This window comes from Ciconia boyciana, chromosome 10 (genome assembly GCF_034638445.1).
Source record: "Ciconia boyciana chromosome 10, ASM3463844v1, whole genome shotgun sequence".
NCBI lineage: Eukaryota > Metazoa > Chordata > Aves > Ciconiiformes > Ciconiidae > Ciconia > Ciconia boyciana.
Window position 1 is genome coordinate 15,982,612 of NC_132943.1, and position 12,715 is coordinate 15,995,326.

The 12,715-nt window shown below is 42.8% G+C and overlaps 1 protein-coding gene across 1 annotated transcript in view; it reads left to right on the top strand.

Moving 5' to 3' along the window:
* The window catches only part of CNTNAP5 (contactin associated protein family member 5), a 293,622-nt gene that overhangs the window by 155,628 nt on the left and 125,279 nt on the right, over positions 1 to 12,715 (top strand). Inside the window, exons 8-10 of the mRNA XM_072874139.1 lie at positions 503 to 767; positions 3,415 to 3,564; positions 4,704 to 4,875. Of these exons, the coding sequence (XP_072730240.1) occupies positions 503 to 767; positions 3,415 to 3,564; positions 4,704 to 4,875 (587 nt within the window). The remainder of the gene's footprint in view (positions 1 to 502; positions 768 to 3,414; positions 3,565 to 4,703; positions 4,876 to 12,715) is intronic.

The window sequence follows — 12,715 nt, forward strand, 5'->3', positions numbered from 1 at the left end:
GCACATGAAGGTTCAGGTGGACTTGCTAGTGCTTCAGTGTCAGCTCCTGAAGTCAACATAGATCCAAATGAGTTTGATTTTATTGACATAAAGTTGAACTTGAGCTTGAAATGGGAGGTGCTGGGAGACACAAAGCAGATGTGGCCATGTGGAGATGGTCTGTCTGGGCTACCAAATGAGCCTTTCTGCACCCAGGCATGGTCTTCATTTGGGACATTTGGACATGTTTTAGATCATTCTAAGAACTGAGGTTTTGATTTTTGATATTCCCCTCCCCCGCCTCCATTTGGGGTTAAAGTAAAATTCTGAAGTCAGATGTGTTTTCCCAGAATGGACAGATGCATTTCCTAATGAGTTCCAAAGATTTGTGTCTGAATAACAATACCTATTGCAACCTTGAGGCTCATTAGAAATCCAATGAGCTTATTTAACTATGGATGTTTTGGGATGACCAAAAAAAAAAGTTGTCATGTTGATTATGTTTGATTTTCATTATTTGCAGGGGAATGTCACCTTTTCCTGCTCAGAACCACAAATTGTTCCTATCACCTTTGTCAGCGCTAGTCGAAGCTACTTGCTACTACCCGGCACTCCTCAAATTGATGGTTTGTCAGTCAGCTTCCAGTTTCGAACATGGAATAATGACGGCTTACTTCTGTTCACCAAATTGTCTGAAAATTCGGGACCTCTCATGGTTTACCTTCATAGTGGGAGATTGATGCTACTTATTCAGAAAGAGACGGAGAACCCAGTGGAAATCAGTGAAGGTACTTTAGTTTTGTTTACTCTTATCTGTCCCTTGTAAAATGCAAAGGTCCAACCCCACAGGATGAAATGATGGTGAAATAAGGAAGCACCCAATCTTCCTTTCTCTTTTCAAATTTTCTCTTGCTTTCCAGTGGTAGAACCACTCTGTGCAGCTTGAGGTAGGTCTAAGCACGGAAAGTTGGCATCCTGAGATCTCCAGACTCAGTGTACCTGACGACTAGCTCAGCCTCTGTGTTTTTTAACAGTCATGCTATAAATTTTCTTCAGTCAGGTCACATGAAGACCTTCTTGTTTCCCATCCTCAGACTGTGCTGAAGTCAGCTGGGAGCCAGTTCAGCCACTGCACCATTCCCCAGCACAAGTTAAGGCAGCCTCAGAGCTTATTTTCTTCCTCTGACTGTAGCTTTATGCTCTCCCTTTATGCTGTGCTCAGAAGAGAGACTGATTATGGGCTTCCTCTCCCAACACTCCCTCCTTGGCCTCCTTAGCCAGTTTGCAAGTTGCTTTGTGCAGCTGGCAGGATGCAAGAGGGTGAAATGGCATTGCCTCTCTGACCTAAAATTCAGGTGAAGTTGCTTGTAAACACTTACCAGAACATTGGCTCCCAGAGACAACAGGGAAACAATTTCAGACTGTACAACAGAGACAGGACCAGAGTGGCCCAGCTCCCATCCCAGTGTCACCTATATAAGCCATGCTGGCATCCCAGACAGAAATGTTCTTAGCCCAGGGGCTCTGCAAATCACTTGCTGCTATGCAGCCATGCTGGGTGGGAGACTGGGAAATTCATTTTCTGCATAGGTTGAATACCCAGTTTCCAAAGGTGGATGAGTAATAGACTGATGGAACTCAGATGGAACTAAATAATAATAATATTTTCTAAAAGAGCAGCTGTTTAAAATTATGTAATGTTAAAATATTCCCAGTACAGACTAAAAGAGGGCAGATGTGTCTATTAAAAGAAGCAGAGATAAAATCTGACAGAGTTGTCAAAGCAGAGCTGTTCCGTATGCGTGCTTCATTCCCCTTTATGATAGAAAATGAGGCAGCCCTGTATCTATCCTTATTCATGTAGATTGCTACAGCCTTAGCCTGCTGCAATTGAACACTGAAAACTGAGTTTCCAGCCTTTATTGCAGTCCTAATTAAATTGTTGACAAAGCTGAGACAATGTCAATATTTGGTTGGGTGTATTTGTTTTTATGTAGTTCTGAAATCATGAACCTGAGCCCAGCCTTTGGTGCTATCCAAAACATTGCTAAACTGCCTGCTTAAACATGGAAAATATGCAGAAATTGCAAGTGCCATGTTCTGCAGATGTCAGGTACTCACAATAAACTCATGCTTGCTCAAGAATGGACCTATTTTTGCCTGAAATGGGACCTATTTTGTTTTGACATATTTTCAAACTTCAACAACGTATTTCACTTCAAAACGGATGTGTTCTAGTTGAAAAATCATCCATTTTTGCTGGGAAGCCAGCCTCTTATTCTATGGAAATTGTGCATGCATTAACAGCCATTGCTGTGGAAATGGTCTCATTTTCAAATTCATAATGAAATGGCTTTTCATACACATAACACCCACAATTTTTTTATTTTTTTTTTAACTGTTCTCACACTTCTTTGTGTCATTAGGTGTTCATTTGTTTCTTCTGAAAGCTACATTAATGAAAAATATTCCATTAGGGAGGGGAGTAAATACTAGTTGTCTGCACCTGGTCTTGGTGACTCCAGCCTGACAGTAGTGTATTTTGAGCTGTAATTAGGTTACTTTTGATCTTGCACCACTGTGTGTGAGCTCAGAAGCTTGCCCACTTATTTTCATGGCTGTCAGAATAGAGGATGTGGAGTTTCTTTGTAGCTGTGTGGTGCTATTTCAAGAGCCATGAGATGCAACACTGATTTTCAGAATAAGGAAACAGAGAGGTTATTTCCCACTTTGCACAAGTGTCTAGAAGAGAAGGAGGCTGCCCAATACCATAATCTCTCATGTACCGTCATAGGTTCCTGGTCAGAGCAACAAGCCCAGCTCTCACAAGACCCGTGTCAAAATCCAATATAGAAAGGCTTTGGTACATCCCTCAGTAAGACTGCACGCTAACTTAGTGCTGAAGGGTTTTAAGGAACACAAATCCTACTGGTACCTACTGGTGTTTGTCAGGTTTCATATTGGAGCCTGAGACAGGGTATGACTATCTCACTGAATCTAATCCTCTGCAATCTCAGGCATGTGTTTAGTACCAGAAGGTCAACAGAGGTCTTCTCTGCACGCTCCTGTGAGCTATTAAGCATTTTCCAACAGACTGAAAATAAGACATAAAGACCTACAAAATGGTAATAATGTGCTACCAGAAAGGCGAAGGGCCCTCCTAGCTTGCTGAGTGCCTGCAGAACCAGAAATAGGTTAGATTAAAATGTGAGATGACCTACTTAAATACTCTCAAAAGCTTTATCTTCTCGCGCCTTTTCTTCTATGCCAGTTTGCTTCCAGAGGTAATGAGTTCTTTTCAGCTGCCAGTTCTCCCTATTTTGGGGTCAGCTGCACATTCGTGGTCAGAATTTGGAAGCAAAAGGTGGTTGGAAGAACACAGTTGTCTCCTGTACCTTTTTTTTTTCCCCACTTTTCCAACTTGTTGTTTGCCAGGCACCAATCTCCATGATGGGCTTTGGCATTCTGTTAACATCAATGCCAGAAGACATCGCATTACCCTGACACTGGATAACAATGCTGCCACTGCTAGCCATGCAACCACTGTCTCAAGAATCTACTCTGGGAACAGCTACTATTTCGGAGGTAGGTTGTTTCAGACAGATGCAGGACAGGTTTTCATGATGCAGATCCTCAGGTGCTCGCCATTGATTTCTCCCCAGGTGCACTCTGTTCGCAGCCAAAAGCAAATGTTGTAATAACTGATTTTAGACCCCCTGTTGAGTTGCAGTGCATACAGCATTGTGGGAAGATCGAAGGGTCTTGGTCAACCCTGGCAGAGAGCAAACGAGCAGAACTGCTAACACAGCTGTAAAAGTGGACTACTGGTAGTGGTAGCCAATGGGTACCTACATCTAGCTGGCAAAACATGCAATAGCTACATAGCTGTATTAGCCACAAGTGTTTTTTCTAGTTAAAAGGCCTGAGGACTATTAGTATTATTAGCATTCCTGTAGATGTCACTATCCTGATCAGGATCAGTGACTTTAGACTTCAGAGCTTAATTGACATATGGCTCAAATCTACAAAGGTATTGAGGTACTGTGCTGTCATGGAGATGAATGTAGGTTTAGCTCAATTTTGAAAATGGAAAGAAGAGTCTTGAAAAATACTACCTTCTGCTTTTTGGAGTGGAAACATTAATTTAGATAAAGGGAATGTCATCAACTGTCTTTTTATCTAATATATTTCTGTGTAGTGCTTACCGCAGAGAGGCTCTGATCTCAATGAACCCTCTGGATACAGCAGTAAGTGAGGACATGCAGGAGGCTTTGGATCCCAGAGCTGGCCAGATACTGAGGAAACTCAGATACAAATGGTTTTCTTGCTTGCTGTCCACAGGCTTTCATCCTTTTATTCTGTGGATTGCCTCAGCAGCAGAATTTAACCCAGAGTGATTTTACAATTTGCACTGCTTTTTTTTATGGAGTCAGTCGCTATCAACTGTGGAGTTTAAAGAAGATGGAAAAAAAACACATTTTGATTTTGCTTAGCACATGTGAAAACCATATACTCTGATGTTTCCAGTGACTGCTCTCTTTTTTTCTCTTAAAAAAAAATATTTTTTTTTTTCTTACTGAAGGATTTATAACACAGAAGGTTGCGTAGCACAAGGAATGAAAACACTTGGAATAATGAGCCTCTGAGTTCTTGCATCGGGAAATCCCAGCAGAAATAGATGAACACTCCAATGTTCTTCTCTGCCTCTTCTCTTTTTCCCACAGGGTGCCCTGACAATTTCACCGATTCCCAATGTTTAAATCCCATTACTGCTTTTCAAGGCTGTATGAGGCTCATCTTTATTGATAACCAGCCCAAGGACCTCATTTTAGTTCAGCAAGGCTCCCTCGGGAATTTTAGTGATTTACACATTGATCTGTGTGGCATCAAAGACAGGTAATTATTGTTTCCTCTTTCTTGTATTTGTTCTTTTTTTCATCCTAGTGGTTTATAAATACAGGTTGCATTAAGTGAAAATTCTAATCTGCCAACATTACGGATATTAGGCATAATAGAGCTACTAATAGAAAATATTACAGCGAAGATAGGAGGACTGGAGGGGAAATGGTTTCAATTACTTGAAGCTCTCTTCACATTGACTTATAGGAAATAGAGTATGCAAATTCAATCAAACTACAGATTGATGAAAGGATTAAATTTTATGCATAAACAACATTTGATTGCTTTGAAGTTTTAGAGGGGAATGAAAGAGAAGGAAAAATTATTTGATTCATCAGAACATGTCATCCCCTTAATATGCTAGCTGTTTTTACTTAAGTAGATCATTTACAATTTTTCTTGTTAGCCATTACAGCATAGCACGTTTATAATGAAGATATGGTACACCTCATGCGACATGCTGCCCGTTCAGTAGGACAATATAATGATGAAATGTCTGTATCTACCAGAGACACATTTCAGTTTAAATAATTATCTGAATCCCTCCTAAGCTGAAACCTGACAGGAAACCCAGATTTTCTCATAAAGAGTAGAGAGCAACCAATTTTTTTTTAAGTATTTCATAATTTCTCCTTAGCTTCCTATGGATTTTTAGTGTCTAAATATTTCTGAATTATTTCTGCAAATGTGTACTTTGAAGTTAGTACGTGGAATAATAGGCTCTGATTTTGTTTTTTTTTTTTAAATCTCGGTAAGTTCTGAAAAATGGAAGCAGAACTGCTGGAAATTTCATGTGCTTCAGATAGTTAAAGGAGTAGTAAGGATATTTTGGAAATGTGTTAGGAGCTTAAGCATTTAATGGATTTTTTTCAGACATGTTGCTTAGAGAGGTGGAGCTGAAGGCCGATCTCCATTATTGCTTACTGTAGGAGGGATCAGCCTGCTGGAGCTTCAATCTTTTGAAAAGTGGGCAAAACCTCTGTTATGCGAGACCTTTGTGCTCATCTTTGTATGTTCATGTTTGTTAATTGTACGGAGGAAATACTGACTCTGCTGATCAAACCTGTTTCTATGTTAAGCGATGATTGAATTCAGGGGGATATAAATTTCACGCTTGGTGTGACTGAGATGGAATTGATAAGACGCAGCTGATTTAACAAAAGGAAGTAAAATGTAAACTTTCCTGAGAATTAAGAGAAATAAAGTATTTTGCTGTTTTCTTGGAAAAACAGATTCTTCAAGATCGAGTGGACCATTCAAAGACAACTTGTATATTTGTATATTGAAACAGAAGAGAATTCTTCTGTTACAATGCAGAGGTGCTGTGGGATATCTCCAGTGCCATCTTCGTCACCAAGTCCAGGCTATAATGTAAATCTGTGGTACTACTGCAAGCATCTTCCTCATCTTCAGTATCCCAAGGATGACAAGCATCAGTCTGTGATCATACCATACAATTATTTAGGGCAAGGATCCAAACATAATAAGAATGGTGTTGTTTTACATAATCATTGCCTTGAATATATCACACACGTAAACAAAAGTTATATGGGATTGTTGTGGTTTAAGCCCAGTCGGCAACTGAGCACCACACAGCCGCTCGCTGACTCCCCCCACAATGGGATGGGGGAGAGAATCGGAAGAGTAAAAGTGAGAACACTCATGGGTTGAGATAAAGACAGTTTAATAGGGAAAGCAAAAGCCGCGCATGCAGGCAAAACAAAACAAGGAATTCATTCACTCCTTCCCATGGGCAGGCAGGTGTTCAGCCATCTCCAGGAAAGCAGGGCTCCATGACACGTAACGGTTACTTGGGAAGACAAACGCCATCACTCCAAATGTCCTCCCCTTCCTTCTTCTTCCCCCAGCTTTATATGCTGAGCATGATGCCATACGGTATGGAATAGCCCTTTGGTCAGTTGGGGTCAGCTGTCCCAGCCATGTCCCCTCCCAACTTCTTGTGCACCCCCAGCCTACTGGCTGGTGGGGTGGGGTGAGGAGCAGAAAAGGCCTTGACTCTGTGTAAGCCCTGCTCAGCAGTAACGAAAACATCCCTGTGTTATCAACACTGTTTCCAGCACAAATCCAAAACATAGCCCCATAGTAGCTACTGTGAAGAAAATTAACTCTATCCCAGCCACAACCAGCACATTCTCCACCCCTTATTCCATACCATTTATGTCATCCTCAGGTACCACACTATCCAATACACCCTCATTAACACCCCCCCCCCTTCCCATCCTTTGATATGATACACAGATATCATTCCCTTAGCCTATGGACCACCCCTATAAAATGTCTTTAAAATGTCCATTGAGTTCATTTAGTCCATGACTTTGGGCTCCATCTGCTGTGGTGGTCACTCAGGACAGGAGAGGTGGTGTGTTGTGTGGAGTTATTGAGCACCAAAGCCAGCTCAGGTTGGGTCACTGCTGCACTTGCGCTGCTTCTTGTAAGGTTTGTCCTCATTGGTTCAGGTGGTTGCTGCTATAGTAATTCCTATAACATGCAACTCAAATCATGGGTGACAACAATTTAAAGGTATTTCCATTACAATCTCTGCCCCTGGTCCCTTTGGACCAGACCATCGGGTTTAACATTGCAATGAACTCCTCCCCTTGCCCCTGCTCCAGCTTGGACTTATCCACAGACTGCAGTCCCTTAGGGGTGTACCTGCTCCAAGTGGGGCCTCATCTATGAGCCACAGTCTCTCCAGGGGTATACCTGCTGTGGCATAGACTTATCCACAGACACAGTTGCTTTGAGGGGCACGTGTTCCAGCGTGGCCTTCTTCATGGGCCACAGTGCCTTCAGAGATAGACCTGCTCCAGCGTGGCCTTACCCACAGCCACAGTCCCTTCAGAAGTAAACCTGCTGCAACATGTCCTTACCCATGGCTGCAGTCCCTCCAGGGGTGTACCTGCTCTGTCATGGGCTTATCCATGGCCACACGCTTTGAGGTGCTCCAGCATGACCTTGTGCACAGCCACTGATGCTTCAAGGTGTACCTGCTGCAGCATGGACTTATCCACAGCCACAGATGCTTCGAGGTGTACCTTCTCCAGCATGGCCTTATCCTTGGGCCACAGTCCCTTCAGAGGTATGCCTGCTGCGGCACAGACATAACCATGGCCACAGATGCTTCGAGATGTACCTGCTCTGGCATGGGCTTATTCATGGCCACAGATGCTTCGGGGTGTCCTGCTCCTGTGTGGACTCATCCACAGGTCACAGTCCCTTTGACTCGAGTTCTCACTGGAGTTCCAGCCTGTCCAGTACAGCAGCACAGAAACAGCAGCACAGAAACAGCAGCGATGCCCTGGCCATCTGCCAGCCCAGGCGCATCGCCATTGCTGTTATCGAAATGTTCCCAGGCACAGCAGAGTAAGGTGATCAGCAGAACAGCAGTACAGCAGGCAGCAAAAGCAAAAAGCAGCCACTAACGAGCACTAGACTCCAATATACAGTAAGGCAAGCGAGCCCCATGGCCAGCTCAGGAGCCTGCCGATTAAAAACAGCAATAACAGCTATAAATTTGATCTAGCGCATTCCAATCAGCTCTGCCATTATCTCGAACTGTTCCAGCCCCATGTTGGGCACCAAAAAGGACTGTTGTAGTTTAACCCCAGCCAGCAACTAAGCCCCACACAGCCACTTGCTCACTCCATCCACAATGGGATGGGGGAGAGAATCAGAGGAGTAAAAGTGAGAAAACTTGTGGGTTGAGATAAAGACAGTTTAACAGGGAAAGCAAAAGCCACGCACAAGCAAAGCAAAACAAGGAATTCATTCACTCCTTCCCATGGGCAGGCAGGTGTTCAGCTGTCTCCAGGAAAGCAGGGCTCCATCACATGTAACAGTTACTTGGGAAGACAAACGCCATCACTCCAAACGTCCTCCCCTTCCTCCTTCTTCCCCCAGCTTTATATGCTGAGCATGATGCCATATGGTGTGGAATAGCCCTTTGGTCAGCTGGGGTCAGCTGTCCCAGCCGTGTCCCCTCCCAACTTCTTGTGCACCCCCAGCCTACTGGCTGGTGGGGTGGGGTGAGGAGCAGAAAAGGCCTTGACTCTGTGTAGGCACTGCTCAGCAGTAACGAAAACATCCCTGTGTTATCAACACTGTTTCCAGCACAAATCCAAAACATAGCCCCGTACTACCTACTATGGAGAAAATTAACTCTATTCCAGCCAGAACCAGCACAGTAATCTAGTGAAGATTAAAGCACTCTTTTCCAATGCGGTTCTCTGTACAGCCTTAAATTTATGTGTCTGTACTATATGTTCTAGGTAGATCTATAGTAGTTATGATCTACCTAGATGATATAGTAGATATGATCACAAAACCAAGGTAGATTTTAAAAAAAGGAAAAAAAGGATTTGATTTACAATTAGCAAAAGTGATTCTTTTAGGCTGGATTTGGTGTATCTGTGGAGGTGCCCTGAAAGGGAAGAGAGAAGCTTGCTGTGTGGGAAAGTTTTGGGCTGAAGTTCAGAAATTCCCCTCGTCGCAGAAGGGCGCGAGCCTCACTGGCGCTGTGGAGATTGCAGCTTTCTCGTTCAGTGAAACAGCCAGTGCTCTCTCCCTGTCTGACAACTCCAGTAACCATGCTGAAGCTGTTTTGCAGAAAAGGAAGGATTTTTTTTTTTTTTCCCCCAAATCATATTACACATTTTATACATCTGGGACACAATCTTGAGAGAGGTTAAATTTACAGAATTGATTTCAGGAAGTTACAAAAGTTGTTCAAAGATTCACAGGATGAAGTACTGCTGGTGCAGTACAGAAGTCAAGAGCAGTCATAGCATCAAGGGACAGCTGGAAAGCAGGGTGAAATTCAAAGAAAATAAATAAGCAAAATACAGACAGGAGGCAAATCCTTTGTGTTATTTTGCTAGCACAGTTGATCCTAAGCCAGTGGATGAGATGGGGAAAGACTGAACAAGAAATATTCGTGGAGTGTGTTCCTCCTAACCGTTTTTGGAAATTTTAGGTTCTGCAAGCCTGTGTTATGGCATAATTGGTTACAACAAGCTATAGATTGAAAGTTTGGGAGAACAGGAGATTTGAATTCAAATCTAAAGACTGTATTGCTGTCTAGTCTGCACGGTGTACCCTTGAGTATGTTTTCAAATCTTGTTCAAATTGGTTCATTGCACAAAATGTCTGACGCTTCCAGTCACTGTAATTCAACTAGTCACCAAGTTCAACTAGTGCTCTGTATCACAGCAGCTCTGGACTATAGGAAAATTGGGGTCTGGCTCCAGGCGTGCAGTATCCAGCTGCTCATTCTGTCTATATAAGGAGTGTTAAAACTCTGTAAAAGCATCTTCTCTGAGAAATGTGATCTCCCCTTTCTTAATTATAAGATTTATTACTGTGTGCACTGTAAAGCAGTTGTTTTTGTAATTTTAATGCATGTGGGAATTGTGTAGCCTAATTAACATGTAAGTGGGACATTTGTCTTAGTTATCTAAGCAAAAAACCTCTTTTGAGGAATATGCCTCTAGTTAGAAAGCAGTTTGTTTGTTACAGGCTTGTAGGCCAAGCTCATTCAGACCTGGTCTCTGAAAGAAGTGGTTAGGCAGCTCATTGCAAGTTGTGCCTGCTCTTAAAAAGGACTATTAATTACTTTGTTTTGAAAGATTATAAATTGGGACTACTATTGATGCCGTCAGTATGTTTTTGAGAGAGAATCTAGTTATGTAAGCATATTATACACACACACCCCACACACATACTGTGGGATTCCCTGTATAAAGTGATGAGCCTCCTTTAATTTAAATGGAGCCATCTGAGGGACTAAGCTTTAATATCTCATCATCTCTCATTTCTAGTATTTGAACTATATGTGTGCTCAAGTGAACTTGGCATGAATGCCTTCTGCCTCCCTGTATTTGTTATTTCCATCCTTCAGTAACTATTTATCAGGAAATAAATGCCCTGTCACTAGCTGAGCTATCGGAGAGTACACAAAAATAATGGGGATGTCCATAGAAATATACAGTTTTGCCTTCTTTCCATTTGGTGGCTGGGGAGACAGTGCCAAGTAAAGATGCTTTTGGACACACAAGTGAACTTGACTCTGTTGCTCACCCTGCTTTGAGCAGGGGGCTTTTGTTAGAGACCTCCAGAGGCTCCTGGCAGCCTCAGGAATCCTGTGAATGAGGCCACCCAGTAGCTGCTCTGGTCCTGGCTGAGTGGGTAGTTCAAGATGTATCTGCAAGAGCTGGGATTAGCAGATAACACACAGAAAACTCACGTCTTCTGTGCTTTCAGTAGGACGTTAAGATGTTATGCAGTCTGGAGTTGAACACAGCAGTATGGACTGTCCCGATGATGGAAGAAGGCTAGTTAGCACCATCTACTATTAAGAGAATGCTTATTTCTAGCCTTCAGCTGCAGTGCCAGCATCACTAATGTTACTACTGCTGCATTTCAAGTTGTCTCTGATTTGCCATCCCCTTGTGTGGTACCTACATGTTGTCCTTTGGTGATGCATCCTGTGCAAGGAGAGGCATCCCCGATCTATTCATACCACAGCTGTGTCTGCTCCACAAGCCCTGCAAAGTAACGCCATATTCCCACTTCACCTCCTTCAAGAAAAAGCTGTTCCTGCAAACTGTTCCCAATGCGTTGTGAAACAGGAGAGTAGAATCTGTAGGAGGAAACAATTTTTCCTGTAGCAGTGTGTTTGTAGGAGTCTTGGCATTATCCCCACTGCCTGCCTGCTGTTAATGCAGCTAACTATTTTTTTTTCTTTAGTTCATAGTATGTATATTTGCTGTTGTTGTCCAAAGACACAGATTGCTTGGTCTTTTCTGAGGATGTTGTGAAGTGTGGTGCTTACACTGCTCCTGTTATGAAATGTGAGAGGTCAGAGCTGCCTGCAATGCATTTATCCCATTCCATTGAGAGGTAAAGAAAAAATGAGACAACATGCTGCTAAGCCATAGAGGTCTCCTCCATATTTAAAAGGAAGTGGATTTAATTTTATTCCTTTGTTGTTGCTTTTTCAGGATTTCTGCTTGGTTAGGAGTGCAGGTACACATCAGGGGTTGTTTGCTTTACACTGAATTAATAAGTCAGAAAATACAGTTTCTTATAGCATGCTGGCATTTCCCCTCTATGGCGTGGTACAGAGCAGAAAGTAACAAGGCAGAGATGTCTGGAAATGAAGGTGCCATGAAGTCCTTGAATTCAGAGACTTTTTGTTGGGGAGAGAAAGAGATGTCTTTGAGTATCTATGCAGTCTTTTGCAGCAGTACATGTACTACGTTGACCATCTCTGACCATAAGCCATCTGGCATAGGCCCAAACAAATAAATACAGACTCTCTTTGAATTTATTTTCAGTTCAGAGTGATATAGATTAAGTTCATGGCTACAGGGACTATACAGCCCTCACTCCTGGTGTTTTCCACCGTGTTTTTTGGGAAGGGAGGCATCTTCTGGGGGTGACATATTAAACCTAAAAGCTTCTAGGGGAAAGCCTGAGCAGTAAGAAAGTCTAATGGGGACAGAGTAATGCTTTCTGTCTTTGGCCCTTAATCTGTAGGGAGGATATCAGTGTCAAGGGATGGGGAGGTGACAAGCAGCATAAAAAACTCATTTGCTTCTCATAGATGCTATAAGTAGAAGGGATTAACTCCCTTCTCTTGAGCTCCACTAAGTCTCTAGCTTCAAGTGTATGGCCAGGCTCCCCATCCTTCACCTGCAGGCAGTGTGTTAGGGGCTTTACAGATACAAGCTGGCAAAACTTTTCTTAGTACTTCTGGTTTAGAGAAAAAGGGGAGAAGGAGCAACACTTTCTACTCATTTGTCACTTCCCTGATTTG